This window comes from Danio rerio, chromosome 4 (genome assembly GCF_049306965.1).
Source record: "Danio rerio strain Tuebingen ecotype United States chromosome 4, GRCz12tu, whole genome shotgun sequence".
Classification (NCBI taxonomy): Eukaryota; Metazoa; Chordata; class Actinopteri; order Cypriniformes; family Danionidae; genus Danio; species Danio rerio.
In genome coordinates, this window is record NC_133179.1 from 36658326 (window position 1) to 36685786 (window position 27461).

Genomic DNA, 27461 nt, shown 5'->3' on the forward strand with positions numbered 1-27461 from the left:
GAGAAGATTTGTTGCTGTACCTCTAATACACAAATGAAAAGATAAAGAATTTAAACTTCATCCAACTACACACCAGAACTTTGTCAACCCATTGCAATCGCCCATCTCTCAACTTATCTCTTGACTCTCTCAACAGTCATAAACTATATACATTGCCCAGCATAAATGAGTACATCCCATACAGATCCCTTTTTTAATTAATACTTTCATTACATTTAAATACTAATGAGGTGAATTTAAAAATAAAACTTCCATATTTCTAAAAGTAATATGTTATTTCTATTTTTTTGTTCATTATTTAAATATAATTTTTTTTTCCCTTACACATACATTAGGTTGTATTGATTTTTGCACTGAAATCTTAATTAATTTGTAGACTATGTATATACACAAATAACTTATAGATCTTAAAAATGTCTTAAACAATTTTATACATCACACAAAAGCATGAAAGCATTGTGATCAGGGGCGCCGCTGGCCACCACCAGCCCTCTGACAAGATGGGCCTTTATGAATCGTCCTAACCCCCCACCCTCCATGATCATTGTATTTCTTTGCATCTGCACTCACAAAACACTGTTACTTGATAGCATTAAATAACTTTTTTTTTTTTTTTTTTTTTGAGGCTGAAGGATGACAGAGTGAGGAATTAAGTGGTATTAAAGTTGCCTAGTTTTTGTGTTTGTGCTGTACACCACTGCTAAATTTAACCTACATTTGATGGGTGGGCTTGTCAACCTTATTTCGTGGTGTTCTAACAAACTAGCAGTAAAGATACACATAAAAATACAGTAAGATATGTGTACATTTGTTACATTTTTCAGTACCAAAGCTAAACCGCATATAACTAATCTAACAAAATAATTAAAAAAAATGTATAATTTCAACAAATTTAAAAAAAATCAGTACACCCCATATATATACAGTTTAAGTCAGAATTATTTGCCCCCTTCGAATTTTTTTCTTCTTCTTTTAAATATTTTCCAAATTATGTTTTACAGAGCAAGGACATTTTCACAGTATGTCTGATAATATTTTTTTCTTCTGGAGAAAGTCTTAATTGTTTTATTTCTGCTAGAATAAAAGCAGTTTTAAATTTTTAAACAATTTTTAGGGACAAAATTATTAGCCCCTTTAAGCTATTTTTTTTCTCGACTGTCTACAGAACAAACCATTGTTATACAATAATTTGTCTAATTACCCTAACCTGCCTAGTTTCCCTAATTAATCTAGGTAAGCCTTTAAATGTCACTTTAAGCTGTATAGAAGTGTTTTAAAATATCTAGTAAAATATTATATACTGTCATCATGGCAAAGATTTAAAAAAAATCCATTATTAGAAATGAGTTTTTAAAACTATTATGTTTATAAATGTGTTGAAAAAAATTGCTCTCCGTTAAACAGAAATTGGGGGGAAAATAAACAAGTAGTCTAATAATTCAGGGGGGGGGGGGCTAGTAATTCTGACTTTAACTGTATATCTTTCTATTCTTAAAGATGTTAGGTGACCCCCCTCTTATTTTAATGAATAATATATATATATATATATATATATATATATATATATATATATATATATATATATATATATATATATATATATATATAGTCCAGCCCAACAACAACACTTTAACTACATGATATAAGTGATGCAAAACAAAACCATAAGGTTAAAGAGTCAATGAGATGGCAGGTCTTGCTATGAGGACTCCTGAGTAGCCACAAGCATCCTGGGGTAGCCAACACAACAACTTTTATACACCCAATGATGAGTAATGCAGGCATCCAATCAGGATTTACCACATACTCCAATCTGGAGTCTTGGGATCATCACAGTGTATTAATATTGTAAACTTAATACCCGTCACTCTGCCTATATCATAAAACATTCATCAAGTTTGTATTCTACTCAAAAAAGTAAATGTAGTAAACTAGAAAGAATCTTGAATCTAAAAGTAAAGAAACGTTACTAATAAAAGCTGCAACACAGGACAATTGAATGGCCTTTTTAAACTTGAGGCCCTGGTATTCACCTTATTCCGCTCCGCCCACTTTTTATTCTTCGCTCTTCCGCATTTTGTCATCCAACTTCCGGTACGCTGACACAGTACATCAGATGATTGTTTCAGATTTTAGAAAAATGGCATTTAATGTTAGTTCAGGGAATGTTTTGAGCTGGGAGTACGGTGAAACCTCACTACAACGATCGGATGGTCTCATATAGCCCCATCCATCTTCACCGTTAATCTGGGTAGACGATATGAAAAAGTGGCCAGAGGTAACTTACGGGGATATTTTCAATTACTTTGTCCTTTCACAAGGAGTAGATGGAGCGTCTATGAAGAATTATAAAAGTACCGAGGCCTACCAATATTTGCATAGTGGGAAAGTGGGTCGTGTGCTATTGCACAGCGAGGGTGACTTCGTCTTTTTAAAAGCAAATGTGCACCCCAGCCAGTCGAGCAGTCCATGCCACTCAGCGTGGGTGCTACTTAGTAAGCAGGGATCAGTGGAGACTACAGGATGTTCGTGCATCGCTGGTTTAGGTAGGTCCTGTAGCCACGCAGCCTCTATATTATAGAAGGTAAGTAAATAATACTCATTGTTATTATTTATTATGTATGGTAATGTCACGTTTGTGTTAACATAAGTAAGCAATTAATGTATAATAGTATGTTAACGTATTTGCGTCATAACATACAGCTGCTGACTTGGTTACCATCTGCAGACTAAGTATCTGGTCAAATCTCTTAATTTGTGAGTTATGAGGTAAGTGCTGTAAGGTAAGTGAATGTTTATAAATTATGTGTTGTATAATTGCACAGGAGGCTCGAACTTGGAAGTGAAAAAGTCTTATATTTAAGTGTGCAAAATTATTAAGGCAGATTTATATATATATATATATATATATATATATATATATATATATATATATAAGAGAGATAGATAGATAGATAGATAGATAGATAGATAGATAGATAGATAGATAGATAGATAGATAGATAGATGTGCATGTATAAATACATACATTTGAAAGACATAAGATATAAAAATATAAGAAAATGTACTTGCATAGTAATTATGCACACTGTGAATATACTAAAGGTAAGATTTGGTACACATATATTAAGTGTAAAAAGTCTAATCGTGCTATCACCTGAAAAAAAACAAGGTAGGTAAACATAAATTGTAATTTGTAATAAATTATATTGAAATAAGATAATAGAACATTTTGACATATCTTAATACAAAATAATACAAATTTGTCAGTAATTATGTTTGGTGTCAGGTTGAAAATGCTGTGTCCAGTGGGCTCACTGGCATTGCCTGCACAGATGAGCAGCGCCTCTGGAATATGGGGACCCAGAGGAACCTCTGCCTGAAGCGGTTAATGGACATAAAGTTTTCCCACCATCAAGCCACTGATGTGCTGCGGATGCCAGAGGGAATGCCCAAAAATGCCCCCCTTCCTCCCACTCCCTTATTTAGTACCCAGAAAGACCTCAGAGAGGGACTCAAGCATCTTCGGCTGCCTGCGTCAAGCCTTCTGCACAAATGTGTGAGTGCTGTGCAGGGAGAGGAATCAGAACAGCCTGCGTCCTCACCACATGCTAACCATGATGGCACCAAAAACTGTCAAGAGGTGTATGTTGTTTTATGACAGCTTAGTGGCCATTGATCCTAGCAAGTGTGCAGCACTGGAGCGTGTAACACTTGAGCAGAGTTCTTCTCATTTGTGGCATGACTCTCGTAAGCTTAGAATCACTGCAAGCACAGCAAAGAAGGTACCCATCAGAGGTAACCCTCAGACATTTATTAGAGAGCACCTCTACCCCAGGTTCCATGGGAATGCAGCAACTAACCATGGCTTAGAAAGTGAAGCATCTGCAATACAGTGGCTAGAGAGTTCAGGATTTACTGTCAGTCACAGAGGGACAGTTGTGTGTGGAAGTGAGCCCTGGCTGTCAGCAAGCCCTGATGGAGTTTTGAACTTGCATGAACTGCTGGAGATCAAATCCCCTCTCCTTAAATGTGATGAGTCTTTGGAGGACCTCTTCAGAAGTCAGAGGTATGATGTGAGGATGGTGGATGGCATACCTCAGCTACAGCCAAATGGTCCACGGGGCTTTTGTATGCCAGTGCAGCTTGCCATGTTTTGTTTAGGTTTGAGGTCCTGTATGCTACTTGTCTGGGTTCCATCACAGCAGGTTCTACTACAAGTTCCATACAATGAGCAGTTCTGTAGCAAGACTGTAGCTAGACTAAAAACCTTTTATTTTAAGTATATGCTCCCTCAGGTGTCAGATGAGTTTCAAGCAGGCCGTCTGTTGCTTTCCACAAGATACTTGCAGCTTTGCAAATAAGGATTGCATTTTAAATAAGCTGGGGTGTAGAAGGTGAAGACAATCATTTAAAATGAACCATTTTATATTAGTTGTTTTATATCAGTTTTGATAAGCAAGATTGTGATAATTTGTGTATTATTATCATAAAATGTGTAATGTAAACCATTGCGTAAAATCAGTTTAAATGTTTAAGTTGTAAGTTTGTTTTTTTACCAGGATTATAGATACACATGATGACCTTCTTGTAAAGGTATGATTTAACCATTTAATTTTAATATGTAATAAAAAATATTTTGCAAACTTGATGTCTTATTTTTTAAAGTCAAACTTAAAGGGACAGTTAAAAAATTACAGTTCAAAATTAAAATTGTCAATTTACTCTGCCTTTATTTGTTTCAAACCTGTTACACGTGAACTGTTGAACACAAATACAAAGATACTTTGAAGAATGCAGGAAATCTGTAACCATGGAATTCAATAGTATTTGTTACAGCTAACATGTTAATATGTAACATCTCATTGTAAGTGTTTATTAAAATACCTGCTTAATTTTTTATTAACACAAAACTGTTAAAGACAAAACAACAAAATTTAATGACAAATACAATGCGCCTACAAATAAACATTTATTCATCCTCTACATCAGAAATTATGTCGCTACACTGTAAAAAATTGCTGTTAAAAAACTGTCAGATTCTACGGCAAAATAATGTTTTTTCACTAAAACAGTAATATTCTGTTAAAAACAGTGCTTTCTGGGTAACATTTTTGTTTTCGAGAAAGTAACCAACCGCAGAAAACTGTGAGCTAACAGAGTTCAGATTCGATGTTTTGAAGTCTGTGTTTGAAATCACGCTTTGTGTCCTTGTTCACTATTTCATTCACTAGTTAACTAATATAGTTCACCTGACAGTTTTAATGAACACTAATGAGTGAATTCAGACACTGATGAACACCTGCTGTTAATAATTACAATTACTGAAGAAAATAAACAAGAAACACAAACAGTGACTTGAGTTACAACATTAAATAAAATCAAATAAAATAAAACAGCTTCAGTCTCAGCAGAGGATCATTAAACAACTCCACAAACAACAGCAGACACACTTATTACTGACTGATTTGACTTCCATACTATTCTCATTGAGATCCAACAGAAAATTAAGGGCTGTTTCTCAATATGCGTTCTTCAGCGTTCTCGCGTCCTCGTGTTCTCGTGCAACGTCATCATCAGCTGCCTAAGTTCAGTTCCAATACTCAAGACCGCAAGTACGGAGGACGCGTGAAACTTCCCGGATGTGTTCTTGATATCGAGGACGCACTGATGCAGACTTGAGCACCGAACTCGCTCTGGAAGTCCCAGAAGTCATTGCGACTGGAGGTGGGAAGCGCTGCACTTTATTTTGATTACTTATTAAAGTTCATAGATATGAATTATTTACCTCAGGAGTTTCCCTAAATGAAACGATGAAAGTAAACATTACCATGGACATCTTAATAAAGGAATAAACACATTAAGGGTGTTTCTTTGCTGAAATTTAAATCAAAATCTGTTTTATTTATATTGTGCAACATATATTTATAATGTTTTTATGCAAAGTATATATTTTGAAAAGGGGGAAAAACAATAAATCGTTGTATGAAGGCTGTAATGTTTAAATAATTTACCATTTAAAACACATGAAGGTCATGTGACCATCAGGAAGAACGCAGCATCTCAATTCTCAAAGGACGCGTTCTCTGCCCTCGCGGTCTCCTGAGTTCGTTCTTCCGAGGACACCTGGCAAGACTGCTCTCCCCAAGAACACAAGTCCGTTCTCTGCGTTCTTGTAATTGAGAAACAGCCAAGGTGTTTTTTGTGTCACCGTAATGGAGTGAGGGGCTGGTTTAGTTGGCTCTTCACCCTTGAAGAAGACTTTCCAACTGCTGTAATACAGAGTTTACAAAACGTTTGTACTATAACAATAAAGTTGGGAAGTCAGTAAATGAAGAAATCTATTTGTCTGAAATTAGTTCTGATAAATGTTTTGGTTTAAATCTGGAAGAATTAAAGATTTTATGCTTAGTTGCAGGTATTAATTTAATTAATGAGAAGTGGAAACAGAAAAAATACCTCCGTAATTACTTAACAGTTAAGAAATAACATACAAAAACAGTTTAGTTATGACAAATACACACTCAGACCTCATGAATCTGACCTTGTATCTCAACAATGGTAACATCTCAAATGTTTCATGCTGCAATGCATGCTGGGAGTGGCACGGTACAAATATCCCAGCATGCATTGCGGTATAAATAAATGTTGTATAATGGTCTAACAGTTTTCTTTATTTGTGTTTGATTCTGCTGTTGTTTATGTTTAGACTTTCAGTTGCCTGTTTGTGAGTTAAACTGTTAATTTTGTTAGTTGTCACCATTATTGAGGTTCATACGCTGATTATTGATGTCTCTTTGAGTGCGATTTACACCATAGAGCAGTGTTATTGTCCAAGATATTCTTAAAAACTTCCAGAAATCATTGCCATATATAGACATATAATGTAAAACAATAGATTTAACATTGAACAGGAGCAGTAAATTATATTATACTAAATGAGAACAGACTCTGCCATTTAATAGCAACATGAACATCACCAGATCTTATTTAGGTTTTTGGCTGGTTTGCCACAACAAAGGAGCTTTTCAAACAAAGTTCTTAACAATTGCAGCAGCCAAAATATATACATTTTAAAAATGACAGGGCTAAGAGCCCCACTAAAGTAAACTCTGTTCTTCATGATGGTGACGTAAAACTTTAACTTTTTCTCAAGAAGAACTTTAGTAGATGTTATACAAAAATACATGTATTAAGTAATCAGTGTAGCTGGTAATGATGTTTGTGGAGTTGTTTAATCATCCGCTGATCATTTAAATGATTTAATCATTTGTTGTTCTTCAGGTTATTTCATTATAAAGCTGTGACTAAAGTTTTGTATGTTCTGTTCTTGTTTTTTCCCTTCAGTATTTCTTCATTTGTTCATTGTTAATCCTCAATTATCATTTAATTAGTCAGTTAATTAATGAATTTACTTCAGCTTTGCTCCATGTTTCTTGAACACTCAGTAGTGTGGAAACTTCAATAAAAACTGAAGTATATGCTCTGGGGTTTAAAGGGTTAAAGGTGTGAGCGGTAAAAACACAGTGTAAAAATGTATTTTAACAGTAATATACTGTTAACTTACACAACGGAAATAGACTGTAAAAAAACAGTAGATTGCTGGCAACCACAGCTGCCAGTAGATTACTGTTAAATCAAGGAAAAAACAGTATTTTACTGTAAAACCTGAAGCTAATTTCTTCTGTGTGTCACCGTTGTGGAGGAGAGTAGAGCCAGTGTATGAGTTAAAGATGAACTGCTGATGTTATTCTGCATGTTTCTCTATTTAAAGATAGCGGCTGTTTAGTGGCTGATGCAGTCAGAATCTCTCTGGTGATTCCAGATTTACATGTATGTGTGCTGTTGTGAAAAATAAGACATTAGAGTTAAACCGAACTTTTCTAATTAAAAAAAATAAGTTATCATTATAAATATGCTTCTAAGCATATATAGCACATTACTTCATACACTCATTCAGCAGTTGACCAAGTTGAGGCAGTTGCTTTCAGTGAGCAAAATGAGTTCACTTGAGTATTGTGTAAATCAATGTAGTCCATGTATTTTTACAGCAACATACTGTAAAATAACAGTACATTGCTGGCAACTGCAGCTGCCAGTATTTTACTGTTTTTTAACAGGACAATTTTTAACAGTGTACGTAAACAGGCTGCACAAATTCTCGAAATTTTGTCAATTTTAGGGGTAAGGTTGATTGGAACTGTTTGAGAGATGATTTTGAAGGTTTTCAATCCACAGATTACCCGCTCAACATGGACACGTACATTGGCAATGCGCCTAGTGTTGGTGGTGTCTTCCTCCGAGAGTTGCATGCCTTTCTTGGTGAATGCTGGAATAACCAGTTTTACTTTTTTTTCATAGAGGAGATCACTAATCGTGAAGCCTCTATCTGCCATTACTTCATCTCCTGGACGAAGGTATTCAAGGAAACCCGAGTTTGCAGTTATGAATTTATCACTGCACCTTCCTCCATATGCAGGTGAGATGAACATGATCAGTCCACATGGTGCAATGGAGACCAGGTATTTTATTGTGTTCTGCCCATAGTAATGACTGTAGGACTCGCCTCTTGAGTCAAGGTTGTGTGGCTTTTGAAGTGGTGTCTCAGAACAGTCAATAATGTAGGTTGTATTTGGAAACTGTTATCTAAAGCACTGAGGCATTGTTGCTTGGATCGTTTCCTTGGGAAGCCATTGTATGTAATCCCTCATGTTCTCCTCCTGTCACGTTTGGCGTGATCAAAACAGTACAAAACCAAAAAAGTGCGAATCCAAGTGCAGATATTTATTTACAGTGCAACAAACAAGGTGATCAAAATACAAAGTAACAAACAAATGACCAAACTAGGAACTAAAACAGAGACAAGGCTCAGAAACAATAACTTTACAAACTAGACCACCAGGGAGGGGCGGGAGGGATGACCCATGGATGATCCCAAAGGAGACACAAGGCAGGGGGTTTTAGGAGACGCAGCTGGACTGGAGCCGGCGGGACTGGAGGCAGCTGGACTGGAGCCGGTGGGACTGGAGGCAGCTGGACTGGAGCCGGCGGGACAGGAGGCAGCTGGACTGGAGCCGGTATAGCAAGGAGCCCGAGCAAGATCGGCAGAGCAAACAGCCAGAGTGGAACCGGCAGGGCATGTGAACTACAGAGCCCTCCGGTGGTCACCCTGGATGACCCATGGATGATCCCAAAGGAGACACAAGGCAGGGGGTTTTAGGAGAGCCAGCTGGAGAGGCTACTGGACTGGAGCCGGCGGAACTGGAGGTAGCTGGACTGGAGCCGGCGGGACTGGAGGTAGCTGGACTGGAGCCAGCGGGACTGGAGCCGGCGGGACTGGAGGCAGCTGGACTGGAGCCAGTGGGACTGGAGGCAGCTGGACTGGAGCCGGCGGGACAGGAGGCAGCTGGACTGGAGCCGGTATAGCAAGGAGCCCGAGCAAGATCGGCAGAGCAAACAGCCAGAGTGGAACCGGCAGGGCATGTGAACTACAGCGCCCTCCGGTGGTCACTGACCGTCATGACACCTCCATGATGTCAATCCAACATAAAATCACCTTGCTTACGATGGATTGAGAAACAGCAAACCTTTCAGCAAGATCGCCCTGCAGTAAATTAAGACGCAACTTCATCAGAGTCATTAGGAGCTGATCCCATGGATGAAGCTGGAAGCTGTTGCTGTATGTATTTGTAAGGTGCTCTGCAACTGAATGAAATGCATCTAATGTCAACCCTGTGTAGAGCTGACAAAGGTCATTTTTTCTTAGTAGCGTTATATACAGCAGCTGTGACTCATTGCACTGGGTTTCAGCATCCCTTGTAGGTGGCTTCAGGTTGAGCTGTGACTTTGTGTAGCTGTGCTCAGAGACGGATAGATCCTCCCATTGTGTTTCTGCATCACAGTTCAGGGGCATGCACACAGGTTAATCTTCACAGCTGTCCACTGCATTACTGGCAGCCACTGATGGATCTGTTGAAATAAATGTAATCATAATTTTTAATTAGTACATAATGACAATTAATACATTATTGCACCAATAGAAGATTGTGTGAATTAGTTAATTCAATAGTAATACAGGTCGGTATTATTATCTGAATAAGAAATGTAGTTTGAGAAAATGGATAGGAATATGTAAAGTAAAATTAAAGGAACACTACAAAATGTATTTTAATTTCATTCCTTTGATTTATTTAAAGTTATTCTTTTAAATGTTTAAATTAAGTTGTTTTTTTTAAACATATATGTTTAATGATTTTTAGATGTTGGTATATTAAAGTTGAAAGCTTAATAGATGTGTAGTCACAGCCCAAATGTCTTCATCCTAGACGTCTGTGCTGGATTGGTAAGTTAGCTGGCCTGCTAACGTCTATGATTCCTGTATTACCTTCACTATGAAATGCATTCATAAATATGAAATATAACGTCATGTGGCCAATTGTAATCATACAAGACTTCTTGTAACATTACTTTTAACTCATCATTGCTGAGCTTAAACGTGTTTATAGAATGCATTTCAGAAATATGACGTTAGGCGAGCAATCACTACACAAGTTGGCTTACCTGAATCGTACAACCTTTCCACACTGTTAAAAATTGTCCCGTTAAAAAACAGTAAAATACTGGCAGCTGCAGTTGCCAGCAATGTACTGTTATTTTTCAGTATGTTGCTGTAAAAATACATGGACTACATTGATTTACACAATACTCAAGTGAACTCATTTTGCTCACTGAAAGCAACTGCCTCAACTTGGTCAACTGCTGAATGAGTTTATGAAGTAATGTGCTATATATGCTTAGAAGCATACTTATAATGATAACTTATTTTAGTTAATTAGAAAAGTTCGGTTTAACTCTAATGTCTTATTTTTCACAACAGCACACATACATGTAAATCTGGAATCACCAGAGAGATTCTGACTGCATCAGCAACTAAACAGCCGCTATCTTTAAATAGAGAAACATGCAGAATAACATCAACAGTTCATTGTTCATCTTTAACTCATACACTGGCTCTACTCTCCTCCACAACGGTGACAGACAGAAGAAATTAGCTTCAGGTTTTACAGTAAAATACTGTTTTTTCCTTGATTTAACAGTAATCTACTGGCAGCTGTGGTTGCCAGCAATATACTGTTTTTTTACAGTCTACTTCCGTTGTGTAAATTAACAGTATATTACTGTTAAAATACATTTTTACACTGTGTTTTTACCTCTCACACCTTTAACCCTTTAAACCCCAGAGCATATACTTCAGTTTTAATTGAAGTGTCCACACTACTGAGTGTTCAAAAAACATGTAGCAAAGCTGAAGTAAATTCATTAATTAACTGACTAATTAAATTATAATTGAGGATTAACAATGAACAAATGAAGAAATACTGAAGGGAAAAAACAAGAACAGAACATACAAAACTTTAGTCACAGCTTTATAATGAAATAACCTGAAGAACAACAAATGATTTAATCATTTAAATGATCAGCGGATGATTAAACAACTCTACAAACATCATCACCAGCTACACTTATTACTTAATACATGTATGTTTGTATAACATTAACTAAAGTTCTTCTTGAGAAAAAGTGAAAGTTTTACGTCACCATCATGGAGAACAGAGTTTGCTTTAGTTGGGCTCTTAGCCCTGTCATTTTAAACATTTATATATCTTGGCTGCTGCAATTGTTAAGAACTTTGTTTGAAAAGCTCCTTTGATGTGGCAAACCAGCCAAAAACCTAAATAAGATCTGGTGATGTTCATGTTGCTAATAAATGGCAGAGTCTGTTCTCATTTAGTATAATAAAATTTACTGCTCCTATTTAATGTTAAATCTATTGTTTTACATTATATGTATATATATGGCAATGATTTCTGGAAGTTTTTAAGAATATCTTGGACAATAACACTGCTCTATGGTGTAAATCGCACTCAAAGAGACATCAATAATCAGCATATGAACCTCAATAATGGTGACAACTAACAAAATTAACAGTTTAACTCACAAACAGGCAACTGAAAGTCTAAACATAAACAACAGCAGAATCAAACACAAATAAAGAAAACTGTTAGACCATTATACAACATTTATTTATACCGCAATGCATGCTGGGATATTTGTACAGTGCCACTCCCAGCATGCATTGCAGCATGAAACATTTGAGATGTTACCATTGTTGAGATACAAGGTCAGATTCATGAGGTCTGAGTGTGTATTTGTCAAAATTGAACTGTTTTTGTATGTTATTTCTTAACTGTTAAGTAATTACAGAGGTATCTTTTCTGTTTCCACTTCTCATTAATTAAATTAATACCTGCAACTAAGCATAAAATCTATTGCATGTGGCCCTTCTTCCAGATTTATACCAAAATATTTATCAGAACTAATTTCAGACAAATGGATTTCTCTATTTATTGACTTCCCAACTTTATTGCTATAGTACAAACGTTTTGTAAACTCTGTATTACAACAGCTGGAAAGTCATCTTAAATGAGATCAAGGGTGAAGAGCCCAACTAAACCAGCCCCTCACTCCATTACGGTGACACAAAAAACACCTTAATTTCTGTTGGATCTCAATGAGAATAGTATGGAAGTCAAATCAGTCAGTAATAAGTGTGTGTCTGCTGTTGTTTGTGGAGTTGTTTAATGATCCTCTGCTGAGACTGAAGCTGTTTTATTTGATTTGATTTTATTTAATGTTGTAACTCAAGTCACTGTTTGTGTTTCTTGTTTATTTTCTTCAGTAATTGTAATTATTAACAGCAGGTGTTCATCAGTGTCTGAATTCACTCATTAGTGTTCATTAAAATTGTCAGGTGAACTATATTAGTTAACTAGTGTATGAAATAGTGAACAAGGACACAAAGCGTGATTTCAAACACAGACTTCAAAACATCGAATCTGAACTCTGTTAGCTCACAGTTTTCTGCAGTTGGTTACTTTCTCGAAAACAAAAATGTTACCCAGAAAGCACTGTTTTTAACAGATTATTACTGTTTTAGTGAAAAAACATTATTTTACCGTAGAATCTGACCGTTTTTTAACAGCAATTTTTTACAGTGCAGCACCCGGCGTGGCTTTTTTACCGGAGCTTCGTAGCCGAGCCATTTCTTGGGGTAAGGGTGTCTATCAGTTGGCTTTCCGTCAACGAAATGGTAAGAACACACGTAAGGGCGCTTGGGTGGCTGTTTTAAATTGAGCGCCTTCAGCCATTGCCTCAGGTGCTCATCATCTTTAGGTGGTGGATGTAAATCGTAAGGTGCACCACAACACTCCGACCGGGTCACTCTGTGTTCATAACACGGTTGTTGTAATTGGTTTCTCCTCTTTATCCAATTGTTATGGCAGCCCCGAACTGAACACGCAATGCTTGACATTCTTGCTGTAGAAGCTTACGACTAACGTTAGATCCTTCGAAACCGGAAGTGAGATGATAAAATGAGCGTAATGGCGCCACCCTTGTTGTGGAAAATAAGGTCAATAAGACATGTGAAAGAGAAGCCATAACAGAGCCTCACTATTCTTAAAGAGACAGCGCGCTGAAAGAGCATATGCTGTTGGGTGTGTGAGCGCCGCTCGGAGACATGCAGAGCATACACATCTTAATGTGATGGTCAAATACTATTATAGTATAGGAAATACTGTGAAAAATTCCTCCGTTAAACATAATTTGAAAAATATATATATAAAAAAATTCACAGAAGGGCGAATAATTTTCACTTCAACTGATAATCGTTTTAAATAATTCGCAATTACAACGATGACCAAAATAATCCCGATTATGTCAGGGTTCTGCCATTCTGGTCGTGTAAATTCTTGTTTTGGTGGCAGAGCTCTGACACTACCTATGTCTGGTCCTGTTTCTGTCTCTGTGTGCGCGCGCGCCGTCGTGGGTGTACGCAGAGTGTGCGCGCTCCTGCTTGACGTGGCCGCTCGCACGCTCTGCGTCCCTCAGACGCGTGCGCTCTTGTACTCTTGTTTGTGTTTTCGTCTGTCAGCAGCGTGGTGTTTCATTCCCAGCGTCTCAGTCTTGTTGGTTTCGGTCGGCGATGGGATGAAGCATGCAGGCTGCGTGTGTGAGCGCACGGTGAATTTTCATTTATCGTGCGCTCGTGTCTTGCGTCTTTTGTCAAAGCACGTGGCTCGGTGTTTACATTGTGGTCACGTGCTTTTGTCGTGTGCATCAGTGTTGGTTTATGTGAGCGCATGGCTTGTATTGTCTCTCTTTGTCATGCGCTCTCCCATCTATTGTCTAGTCCCACCCTCCTTGTTTACTCATTATTAGTTTGTCATGTTCACCTGTGTGTCAATTTACTTTTTGCTTTATAATCCCCCTCATGTTTTCAGTCCTTTGCCAGTTCGTCGTCGTTATTTCCATGTCGTGTGCTATCTAGTCCTGTTTGTCCTGCCAGCCCATCCAAGTTTGTTTGAGTGTTTGTTTTATAGTTATGTTTTCCCCCTCGGGGTGGTTTTTGTTGTCCTTTTTGTTTTATTTTTATTAATAAATACCATCTTATGTTGCAATTGAGTCCTCGCTCCCTCATCCTTCCTGAAACCCTGACAGATTATGTTTTTTCCCATATCAGAAACTGTATTTCTCTCTCTCTCTCTCATATATATATATATATATATATATATATATATATATATATATATATATATATATATATATGTATGTATGTATGTATGTATATGTGTATATGTATGTAAAAAAAATTTTTAATATATCAGTATGGAAAGAACCACTAGCTCTGCGCTTGTCTTCTGATCCTGACAGGTGCGTGCCTGTAAAGCGTTTTTTCATCTCTGTTTATACTTCAACAACTAAATGAACACTGAAGTCTATTTAACTGAGCATATTTTAATTACATTACAGCATCAATTCTTTAAAAGGAACACTATAAAATTGAAAAAGGCACAATAACTGTTCACCGGTAGTTTTTCAATATGGGAAGAAACAATAGCTCGGCATATACCCTCGTTCAATGTGTGAACAGATGTACAATGGAAATACTTAAAACCTCAGATTTAAAAATTGGCTTAAATGAACATCAAATAAAATTAGAGAAATTAGATTATTAAAAGAAAAGTATTACAAAAACTGTTAAGGGTACCTAATATTTGAAATAAAACTACACCATCTCTGAACTTTACAGATTTCCATAAGACAATTTGTTTTATGATTGGGTGCAGGGAGCCGAGTACTGCTCAGGAACAACAAACACTATAGAATCACTACCAAGGAACACTTATTCCTTTCGCTTCTTTCAATACATGTCCCTCTATGAACTTGGTATGTAAAAAAAATTAAGTGTGTCACTACCAGCACTGTATCACAGTTCGTAATGTTTTACAGCATGTACCTTCACTTTAATAAAGCTTGAAAGAATTCACACTTACTGTTTCCTGTATTCCGTGATGGAGGTGGGTGATGAGAATTTGGCAAATGGATAATTTCAATATATAATTGAAATAACATAATTATTATTAAAACTTAAAAGGTTGACTTGACAAAGTCTGATATAGTTCAAAAAGTTTTATGATAGTTAATGGTGTGAAATTATTAGACTTACTATGTAATGCAGAATTATAATGGTAAACAAACACAATTTACACAAATCATTTCATTTTTAATTAATTACAATTGTATAATTGTGTTAATTAACAACACCGAAATACACATGCATTGTTTCAAATATTTAATTCAACTAGCCTAATGTAAAATAGAAACTGTAAAGAACAAAGGTAAAACACAGAACTGTAAAGAACAAATTTAAATGACTGTAGCCTAATTGAGAAAATTAAGCAGACTGGAAACTTTACTTGAAGGTTGTTCATAAGACTGTCATGAAAACTTTAGAGTCATGACACGATATGAATATGAAAGAGTTTATGCATACTTATGACAACTGTCATTAGCACAGTTATGTCATTTTAAATGCAAAAATTACATAATGTGACATGGCAACACGTTCATAACAACATGACTTAAATTCATCGTAACCTATGTTTAGCTTGGTGACACCTAATGGCAGTTGTGATAAGCATGCAAAAAAGTTATATTCATTATACATGTCGCTATTAAAAAGGTGAAAGTTTTATGAACACCCCTTGAATCTTTCCTCACAAACCCTAGAAAAGGCAGTCCATTGAGTCCTGAGTGTCTTCTGGATGGACCTGATCGGGGTCAGCAGATCCTCCACTGTGAACATCTGGAGGGACTTGATCCACACTGGCAGATCCTCCACTAGGAACATCAGGAGGGACCTGTTCCACACCAGCAGATCCTCCACGAGGTACAACTGGAGGGACCTGTTCCACACCGGCAGATCCTCCACGAGGTACGTCTGGAGGGACCTGTTCCACACCGGCAGATCCTCCACGAGGTACGTCTGGAGGGACCTGTTCCACACCGGCAGATCCTCCACGAGGTACGTCTGGAGGGACCGGTTCCACACCAGCAGATCCTCCACGAGGTACATCTGGAGGGACCCGTTTCACACTGGCTGGTTCCACGTGGAGGACGCTTCCACAGATGTGCCTGAGTTTTAATTGAAGTGGGAGCTGGTTTGCCAGCTCCTCAATAGTGCCTGCATGAAAATGTACAGGCACTATGTACTCATCCATATGGCTTTCCAGGAGGATGAACTTGTCGTGCATCTCTGACACTCCAACGATCTCAAGAACTGCCTCCTGGATATGCCTATCAATAAGCTGAAAAACAAAAAAAAAATTAGAAAAGGTTAGTAGAAAATATTCAACCTGCATTTGATGAAAGTAACCGTATTTTCTGTGGATTAAGTTATCTTTTTTTAAAGGGTGCCTATTTTATTAATTTTTTCAAGGTTTAAGATAAGTTTTTGTGTCTCCAGAATGTATTTGTAAAATGTTGGCTCAAAATACCCATCAGATTATTTATGATACCTTTCTCTATATTTAAAATTTGAGCTGTGATGATATTATAGCTGATTTGTTGCTTGTGCCTTTAATACAAATGAGCTAGTTCATTAAGTTAAATCCCAAATTGATTTGCACATACAGTATTTTATAGAAACTATTCAAAAGAGCAATAAGTGCTAATTGCAAATAAGTGTTTTCAGATTCATCACATGAACTACATTTTGGTAGAAAAAATATTTTTTTTCGTATACATTTTCCAATAAGTTATGTAATGCAAACAACAGAACAACAACAACAAAAAAAAACTAAGGAAAAGTTTAATTTGTACTCTTCGTGTTATTTTAATCAAACAGCCTTCTGTGATGTTTTATCCACTGTGCATCTGACACTACTATAATCGTTATTAAGGCAACAATGTCATTTTATTTCAACATTTTTTATGTCTCTTGAAGGTTAACACTTTTAAATGTGTGTGGATTACAGATGTGCAGCATATAATGTGTACCTTAAAAGTTGTGTGATTGGAAGAGTCGAATTTTGCTCTTCCATCTGGTCTTCCGTTTACTTTCAGGTGACTGAGCTCAATGATGTCCCCGACATAGAGCTCATTTAGTGCTTCTTCCCGCCACACTGAGACATCGTGTACTACGGAGCCACATTTCATCTGCAGGTCCAGGATCGGTATGTGAGCGCGAGTCATTCTGGGCACTTCAACCTGGAAAATGACAAAAATGTCAGTACTATACTATAGTGTTTTTTTTTTTTCTTAATCCTGGGACAGGAATTTACTGTCACTGAGTCGGACTGTTTGTTTTGGTGATTTGAAATGTCAACATTAGCAGAAATCGCCTGTCTAAAGACATGCGGTACAGCTGAATTGGGTAGAGTAAATTGTCTGTAGTGAATGAGTGTATATGTGTATGAGTGGATGTTTTCCGGAGATGGCTGGCAGCTGGAAGGGCATCTGCTGCGTAAAACAAATGCTGGATAAGTTAGCGGTTCATTCTGCTGTGGCAACCCCCAAATTAATAAAGGGACCAAGCCGAAAAGAAAATTAATGAATGAATTCACTTACTTTTTCTAACTGTCCCCGTAGACTCAGGTACCCAGTTTCACTGAAGATATCCTCTTCCTCTCCTGTTATAGGTCGTGAAGGAGGACAGAGGACCTCCCTTGCAGCTCTTTTAGCCTCCTCACTTTTGACTAGAGGAGCCGTCTTAAATTTGATGGTGCCTTTATTTACAAATAAACATCAGCGGCCATATTTGTTTGAGTTGGTTACATTTTTTACGATATATGAGTGTCTCTCTTTAAATTCAGGGTCACTGCCATTTTTTATGGAAAGATAAACTACATCACCATCTGTAAGGGCACATAAAGATGTGACTTTGTAGGTGTCAACCATTATTTTGTTTTCATGTTTAATAAATGTCACAGCCTTTTGGCTACTGTGCACTTTAACACAGGTGATGTGCAGTGGTGGTGGGCAGCTGTACGGTGTTGCCATCCTAAGAATAAGAAAAAAAGGTTACTTTGTATTAGTTGTAAATATTATGTGGAATAAATTATCATTTCTTTTTAACTCAATTCATCAATTAAACATATCAATTAAACCAAATTCTGTTTGTCTTGACTGGAATGTTGCGCTAAATCCTCCTTTAAAATATCATATATTGTGTTTTATAGGAGAGAGAAACTCAAAGATTTGTAAGCATATAAGGGAGGAGTAAATTGTTAATTATTTTTTTGGGGGGGTGGGGGGGTTATTTATGCTTTTAAAGGTGATTAAATATTTTGTATTGGCCAGAGTCTAACAATCTAGGCCCAAATCAAGGCCTTCCCAACATCTCACGAATAAAGACAATAGGAAAATATTGGCATACAATGAAGAGTAAAACTCTTTAAAACCTACACCTTTAATTTACCAAACTTGTCACCAGTAATAGTTAATTTTACCAAATCATACCCTAGGTGGGTGTGGAATGTCCTAACCTAACATTGTCTCAGTCTGCCCATGCATAGTACTGTATAACTATAATCATATTGGCATATCAGAAATAACAATTGGATAATTATAAATTGACACATTTTTACAGAATACCATCAATGCACTGTTTTATGAAACTTGTAAGACACTATAAGTCCTGCCTCTGACAATATAGTTTATAATGCTGTAATTGTTAAAATGTGGAAAAAAATACCTGCAAAAAACACTTCCTATCAGATCAAATCCTGCCAGAAAAAGTATTGTAGTTTACCAATTTCTATTTATTTCTTTAGATTTTGAGATTTTTGGTATGGGATTTTATCGAGGTCTGCAGTGTAGTATACAATTCATCGAAAATCCAGTAATAAATAATGCATTTATTCTTAGGAGTATTAACCTGTGCAGATACTCTGAGCACCGTTAAATATAAGCCACTGTTATATTTTTATATTTTATTATCAATTGGGCGTATAGTATTACACAATGTTTTATTTATATAAAGCATTTTTCTCAAGTTTTTTAAAAATATTTTATTATTACACAAGAAGTTGGTAAAGGGTTCACTGTGAACATCAGCCTGCTTTCAAGATTTAAGATAAGTCTTTTGTGTCTTCAAAATGTGTCTAAAGTTTCAGCTCAAAATACCCATCAGATTATTTATTATACCTTTCTGGATATATATTAAAAGTTACATGAACATTATTTAAAGTAAAAAGTTAAACACAAACACAGCTGAATCAAATATTGAGTATTATTTAAAGAGCATATTGTAGGTTAGACACCCCAGTGAGACAATGTGTGTAAGAGTAAAGTAAAAATTTGATTTTCTTTAAAATAAACGTTAAAGCATATTATTAAGCCGTTTGGAGTCGTTTTAAGTCACAGAAATTTACTTCCGCGTTTGAATCGCCAGACCGGAAGTAACGTAGGACTAGGGAGTTCGCGCATATAAACACTATGAAGACAACTGATCACGGTGCGCGTTTGGATGCCGAGATAAGATATTCTGAGACTCACACAAACGACAGACCACAGCCATACAATTATAAGCCTGTGGACAGACGAGCAGACAGACCAGCAGTCTGAGAAGTGTAATTTAACTCTTTTGTGAGGGAGAACAGAGCAGGTTTATGCTGAGGCCAGTGTTGGCTTACAGAGAGATATGTAAGATAACAAAACCTTATCTAGCAACAGCAAAGCTAGTATTAATCATCTATAAGTATTAATACTTACCAGTACAGAAACTAATGAGCATTTAACACAGTAATGCCACATTGACACTATTTTTAATAGTAGATAAGTGAATACAAAACACAAATAACACAGAACGTCTGGAATAATGCAGAAACATGTAAACAAGGTACTGGAAAATCTTTTTTATTTTACAAAAGGTTTTCAGAGCTTTTGTATTAAAATAAAAACAACATCAAATATTAAAACAATTAAAATAAGTTTTTAAATGTCTTTTTTTCATTGGGTATAAGATTATCTGTATCAGATCCCATTTAGGCTACAATCCATAAAAAGACAAGTACAGTTGTTATAGTATAAAATATTTACAAAGATTTGATCAACAGATCTGATCTGCATTTATGATTAAATAAACTTCAACCCTAATTCAAGTTCAAATTTAATGCAACTCAAGTTCAAGTTTTATTTATATAGTACAAAATCATAAGCAGTGTTAATACCCAGCATTTTTACTCTTTATATATGTATAAGTATCTGTGTGAGTGTGTGTATACTGAAAGGAAAATATATCATCAGACCCATTTAAAAGTAAACCTAAAATTATTTTTCAGTAAGTTGGCCAACGTTTATGTGGGTGCCACACCATCATGTCTTTAATGTGTGTTAAATTGTGAATGCTGTGTAAAAAGAAGCCAACAGCTTCATCCTTGTAAACCCGCTGGAAGGATCTAGAAAGGAGAGCAAATGTATTGGCCACTTCTGCATTCTCGTCGAGCCTGTGATAAACTCCAGTAGTCCACTGTCAGACACGCAGTGAGAGTTGATGCATATATTCTGGGGAAATAATGCAAAAGTTTAAATCATGTTTATTAATAAAGTATATTTTAAAATTCACCATATGATTTTTAATATAACACAATACAGAAAACCCAACCACATTTGCAGACCCCTGGATAGTGAACTGCAAACCATCTCACATATGCAGTAGACTGTACCCATTAGAAGTTGAGCATGTTAGAACAAACTTCAATTTTTGAATGTTATTTGTTTTTCTTCTACAAGATGAATATTCCTCATATGTGAATAAAAAGTGCCTTTCCTCATTGACAGGACAGAATATTTTTACTCTCCCTTAAGTGGTTTCAAACCTTATTGACTTTCTTCTGTTGATCACAAACCAAGATATTTTGAAGAAAGCTAAAAATCTGTAACCATTGACTTCTATAGTGGGAAAAACAGATATGGAAGTCAATGGTTACACGTTTCCAATATTAAAAAAAAAAAAGTCAAAGATAGTGTGAGTTTACCTGCCTGCATTATATAGAAATATTGTAGTAATTCTTTGCCCTTCTAGTTTTTGTTATCAAATAATACCATGTAACGTACAAATAATTCACGATAGGGGTCATAATATTTTACCCGATGAACGAGGTGAATGTCTGAGGTAAAATTGGTTTATATTCACACATTCTGACTTTCTCCTTAATAATATAATTTCAGAAGAGTATTATTTGCTAATCCCTAATATCATGTTAGCAGCCAATGACAATCAAAGTACAACATTGTTCACTGTCAGTTTAATAGTGCTAATGTGGTTTTTAAGTCATATTTACGTGTGATTTCAGTCATTATAATAAAAGTACTATGGTAAACAATACTGAGAATGTGTCACACAAGCTGTCACTAATCGAATGTGCGAATATAAAATCCACTTTACCTTAGTTGAGGTTACTCTGTGAGCCAAAGTGAAGCACGGTTGAGCGAGAGGCCAGTGGAGAGAAAGCCTTCAGCTCCGGGTCATCATCTGTCTCCTAAAGTCTAATAAACACATCACAAAGCAAACAAAGTCACAACGCTGTAACTATACAAGACATTTATTATATTAGCAAACTGATGCTACTAGCCATCTTATCATATGTGTACATTTTTACATGCTTTAAAAAGTATATTTAATATGCTTAACAATACAAGCTAGCAGCAGTGCTACAGTGCCAAAGTAAACACATCACGTTGCTTCAAATTACTCAAAGAATAATGCTTACGGACTTGAAAGTTGACAAACATAAACGAAAAACGAGTTGTCTTACCGTGTACAGCCATCGAGCTGCATCTCCGACTGATCCAGGAGTGTTTCTCGCCGTTCGAGTCAGCTATCGCTCTTATCGGATTCATCCCATTTCACGAACCAAAATAGCAAGAGGAAACTTGTGGACTTGATCTGTTGACAGGCTGGAGTTTGTGCAGTTTCCATAAACGCAATAATATACCACGATGATGATAAATTACGCCAAAACTAACAACCAGTTCTGCTATTAGCTCCTCTGCCCCACTGTAAACAGCGCGCGTCTGTCAGATAAGTCACTCTTCTGATGTCACCAGGGTGGTTAGAAAAAAAAGCGGAAGTGGGAAAACAGACACATTTTCTTTAAAATTTGTGCCATTGCACTTCGTAAAACATTTTAATATGGTATTTTATGGTTGTAATGAAGTTTACGGCCCTTCGCCGCCGGGAAGAAGGAGGCGGAGAACCGACGCAGGTTTAAAATATTTATTAGTAACAATGATGGCAGCTCCTCACGGAGACTGCCGTCTAAACCAAAACAAACGGACGGCAGCTCCTCACGGAGACTGCCGTCAAACTGAAAGCAAAAGTAAAATAAGTCCAGGCCCGATCCTCTCTCGGCTTCCTCTGCCATCGGTCCTCCTTTTATGGTCCAGAGCTCCTTCCGTGGGATCCGAGGCAGGTGCGCACCGCAGGTGTATCCACTTACGCGGTGGCCTCACCCCGTTCCCACGGCTCTCGGCCACGCCCCCTCGCCACAATGGTATTATAGAGTATTTTCACAGACGATTCTACCTTTTTAAAACAGTTTTTTAACCTACAATATGCTCTTTAAGTTCCAGTGGTTTGTGTGTTGTCTTGAAGACACACCCTACAGTCAGGAGAATCTCATGAATATTCATGTCAGTGCCACTAATTTTTCAGGATATACCTGTAGATCACACAGGTGTGTTTTAGTGAAGTGAAAGAGTGAAAGAGCTCAGATTGTGTTCCTGCTGCACAAGAGCGTCTGTACTTCTGCATGTGAGTTTAACACTTCTACATTACGCTAATTTGTGGAGATGATGAAGGGGTTTTATGTGTGAGTGTGATTTAAATGTCTGATTCTGAAGATCAAATCCTCAAACTTTGATTAAACAAACTTTTGATTTTTGTCAAAACAGTCATTTGAACTTTGTGCCAAAAAAAAAAAAAAACGTTAATTTTAATCCCCTGAAAATGTTTATACACTTCTATATCACGGTGACTTAATCATTTCAGATCATTCAGCACAAAACATAATTTTAAACATTGAGAGTCTCAAACGCGAAAGTAAAGTTAAACCAGATGTTCCAGTTGAACAGGAAGAAGCTCTCCTGAAAAACAAGCTGATGTTTCTTATACAATCTGCATTTAACCCTTGACTATCAGCTTGACGTGCTTTTAGTACTAACTAAATAAAGACATAAAAAGTTATGACAAACTATTTAATCTTATTTTATAGGTTCAATACTGCTTTGAGTATTCTTAAAGAGATCTCTCAGATTAAATCTCAAATACCTTTTATATCTTCTTGAAATTTTCTATTAACACACTTGTGCTCAGAGAAACGGTATAAATATTTTCAGCTGCAGTGGTTTGGGTGTTGTTTTGATGACTCGCCCACAGTCAATAATATTTCAGGATATACCTGCAGAAGTGTTGTCAAAAATATAGGTATTTCGAAATGCATCGATACTGGATTATTTAAAACAATACAGTTTTGCTTTTAGTTGGTATGAATAGCAGCTTTGGTCTCTTGAGGGTTGATACACACTGCATATGAGCACATTCTATCAGTCCTACAATGTGATCTGATAAATGGCTGAAGGGTAAATGCCTGTAAGCTTTTTCTAGTGTTTCTGGAATCTTCGTTTTCTGCTCTGAATTTAATCTGACTCCAATTTTAAGTGACAACTGAATTTAGACTATTTCTAATTATAAACAGGTCACATTTGTCGTTTATGAATCAATTTAGAGATTTGATTTATATCTGCTCCTATACTCTTCAATTATACATTCAAATTGGGACCAAATGCCTCTTAGAGTTTCATGTTCAGGGTTTACGTGTTTCTCACAGACTTGATCTCAATGTTCTGAAGTTAGTCAGAGGATGCAGAGTTAACTAATACCTCATAGTCTGGTTGCCTCCTGCTCACTTGTACTAAGTTTATTTAGTTATTTCCACACAACTTGCTACTCTTAGTGATCAACCAGAAATTAAAAGGTCTGCCATACCTCCTGCTCCATACAGTCATATGAGCTTAAAAAACTATAAAATCATGTCACAACCAGTGATGTAAAGTAAAAAAATTACAAATATTCAAACTACTGTTATCGAGAATTTTGTCTCAAAATAGTTGTTCAATAAAAGTTGTTTTATATATATATATGTACTTTTACTTTACCTTGAGTACATTTTTTAGTGCAATATCGGTACTTTTACTCCACTACTGTCCTTCAACCTGCAAGCACTACATTATTTTCTTTTTTCTATGGGAGATATCCAGTCCAATTAAATCACACATAGAAGGTAAATCAGATCATAATGAACTACCATAAGACATGGGCGATTTAGAATTACATCAAAATTGTCCAAGAAGATGTCCAAAATCTTTACACGCATTGACCCAGAGACTGTTTAGATGATGTCACTGATGAGAAGATGGAAGATGTTTACTGTATGATGACCGAAATGGCCTTAAACACCCAGCAGACACAAGACATCAACATGACGTTAGATTGACGTTGTACCTCAACGTTGAAGGGACATTGCATTTTGTTTGCACCTCTGGATCCAATTCTCTCACACATCCTCCAGAACATTACCCTAACCATAGTGCAGGCTCTAACACACACCATAAACACTTTACTCCACTCTAGCACATTTCCAACCATCTTTAAGCAGGCCTGGGTAACCTCATTGCCCAAGCAGGTTCTAAATAATCATTTCTGCTTTTACTGGACCTGTCTGCTGCTTTGGATATGGTGAATCATTAGATTCTTTATCAGGTCTTCAGTCAGCCCAACTGAAATGTACCACTTCTCATTACCTCTCTGCATTGGTTACCAGTAGAGGATTGCGTCAAGTTCAAATCACTGATGCTGTCTTACAGGACAGCCACTGGCACTGCATTCTCTTACCTCCACCTGCTGCTGAAGGTCTACATACCATCCAGGGGCCTTTGATTAGTGAGTGAGCACTACCTGTGGTACCATCACAAAGAGGCTATAAGTCACTTTATAAAACCTCTTCCTTCAATATTCCCACAAAGTCTGCAGATTCGCTGGTATTAAAACAACAAGTAAAAACCCATCTCTTCCGAGATCACCTAAACAAAAAATAAGGGCCCCCTCCTCTCTCCCCACTTCACCACACAACAACCCCAAAACATTATCAATTTTGAGTGTGCCTCACACAGGTGAGTGGGCTATACAAACCACCTATAGAAAACACACTCTTTTATCCCTCTAAGACTTTATCAAACACTTGCACCAGCAAATTTGCACCGGACACGTTCCTGTAATAACTCCATATAAAAGAAAACATGCATTTAAGAAGTGGTGAGAGGGCTTGACAAACCATCTGTAGAAACACTCCTCTCTTAAAAAAAAAAGAAAGAAAAAAGTCCAACCTCTAACTAGCGCTTACTTCTTTGAGCACTAACAGTGCCTATGTATAATTATCACTTCTGGTGTGTATTGCCTCCTATTGTTGAATCGCTGAATGCCTTCTCAATTGTAAGTAACATGGGACAAAAGGGTTTGCTTAATGTACTGTAAATGTATGCTACTTACACATAAAACTGCTAGCCTCTGGTTGTGTTTTTACACATCTTCTTAACTAGATTATTGTCTGAAAGACATTTATACCTTACTTCCAGTGCTGTATTTGATAGATTTCGCAAAGGCTTTAGTTCTTTTAATTGTCGGCTGGTACTAGTGTCAGTTTTGCAACTTGTGTGAAACAATACTTGTGGCATTTGTGCTTTGATTGATGGAAAACAGCAATAGTGAGATAAACTTATGGCCTGGGGTCCGTTCTTCGTACCTCGCTTAAATGATCTAAGATTATTTGGCAGATCCTGGATCTTTTAATCTTGATAACTGATCTCTCGCTAATTTGGTTCTTCAAACAAGTTCGCGAATCAGGTTAGAATGTCTGGATAAACTGATCTGAGATCGAGGCGTGTGTTGTGAAGAACACATCTATCGATCCTCGATATCATGATCAGCAATGCAACGATTGGCTGACATCACAGCACAGCAGCGTAATGACATCATCTGATTAATATTCAATTATCCATGTGAGCAAAATTACATCAAATTAGCAGTAAACGACTTGTTAAATATGACACGCAATAATCTTCCACATTTGTTGTGAGCTGCAGGCTTTACACTTTCATGTGTCAAGAGTATTTATCATGTATTTCAATGCAAATCAATGTATTTAGTTCTACATTTAGAAAAGATTTTCTTTATTATAGTAGCCGTTTTTTTAATCGGTGTAAAGAATAACTGGTTGTTTACGAAAGCATTTTCATATAGGCAAAGGCGTCTGCAACTTTTGTGAAGCATCATCACTGGCATATTAATTGTCAAAACATGACTATTGACTGCATAAATTATTATTAAAAAAATATTAAATATTATGACTGCATAAATGTATTATTGCTTTTTAAAAAAGTCACATAATTGTGCATTTCTATTATACACAATTTAAGCGATCTAAAAAGTTCATATAAATAAGCTTTCTCTTTGCACCAGCAGGTGGCAGTCTTTGTACTTTCATTTCGAGGGTGCAGATTGCATACGTTTTATTAATATGTATAACTTAATTTATTATATTAATGACTATAACTTTATATATATAGTTAAAAATATGTACCATTTTCCCAAGTGTATATAACTACTACTGTAAGAAAATATCAGAATTGGGATCATACTATCTGTATTATCTTTTCTTGAACTAAGCCGATCTAATCCTGTTTATATTAATTGAACCTGCTCCCGATCAGGTTTGACCTAGCAGAACTGTTGCTAAGACAACAACTCTCGGATCAGCTTTGAAGAACGAAACGATCCTCGATCGTGTCAAATCGTCAATATCCAAATCCAGCTAACTGAGTAATCCACGTACGAAGAACGGACCCCTGCTGGCATTGTTAACTAATTTTGAGAGGATCACATGCTTATGATTGTTTACGACTGGTCCCATATCAGCTCATGATTGACTTACCAATCAAATGATTCCTAACTCACTATAAATAACCAGTGTTTTCTTATCTCAGTATCTTTGTCTTTAAGA

At 36.5% G+C, this 27461-nt stretch overlaps 2 protein-coding genes and 1 long non-coding RNA gene across 4 annotated transcripts in view; 1 reads left to right on the forward strand and 2 right to left on the reverse strand.

Moving 5' to 3' along the window:
• Positions 1 to 15681: 15681 nt before the first annotated feature.
• LOC141381693 (uncharacterized) lies at positions 15682 to 17821 on the reverse strand. Its single transcript, XM_073948000.1, has 2 exons — positions 17401 to 17821; positions 15682 to 16709 (listed from the first exon to the last, which is right to left on the reverse strand). The coding sequence occupies exons 1-2, from the start codon at positions 17593 to 17595 to the stop codon at positions 16128 to 16130; spliced, it is 777 nt and encodes a 258-aa protein (XP_073804101.1). The 5' UTR covers positions 17596 to 17821; the 3' UTR covers positions 15682 to 16127.
• Positions 17822 to 20245: 2424 nt separating this feature from the next.
• LOC110439595 (uncharacterized) lies at positions 20246 to 22421 on the reverse strand. The gene is made up of 3 exons (XR_002458592.3): positions 22161 to 22421; positions 21791 to 21891; positions 20246 to 20907 (listed from the first exon to the last, which is right to left on the reverse strand). It is a non-coding gene; the product is annotated as an uncharacterized lncRNA (long non-coding RNA).
• Positions 22422 to 23077: 656 nt separating this feature from the next.
• si:dkey-165e24.1 overlaps positions 23078 to 27461 on the forward strand; it is a 56445-nt gene continuing 52061 nt past the window's right edge. For both annotated transcript variants that reach the window (XM_073947381.1, XM_073947384.1), the window contains exon 1: positions 23078 to 23158. The gene's annotated coding sequence lies outside the window, so the exon portion shown is untranslated. The remainder of the gene's footprint in view (positions 23159 to 27461) is intronic.

Excerpts from the sequence above, each read along its gene's own strand:
- LOC141381693 (XM_073948000.1), bottom strand. The coding sequence starts at position 17,595 with ATGACTCGCGCTCACATACCGATCCTGGACCTGCAGATGAAATGTGGC. Across the intron at positions 16,710-17,400 it reads CCAATCACACAACTTTTAAG|CTTATTGATAGGCATATCCA; the intron begins GTACACATTATA and ends TTTGTTTTTCAG.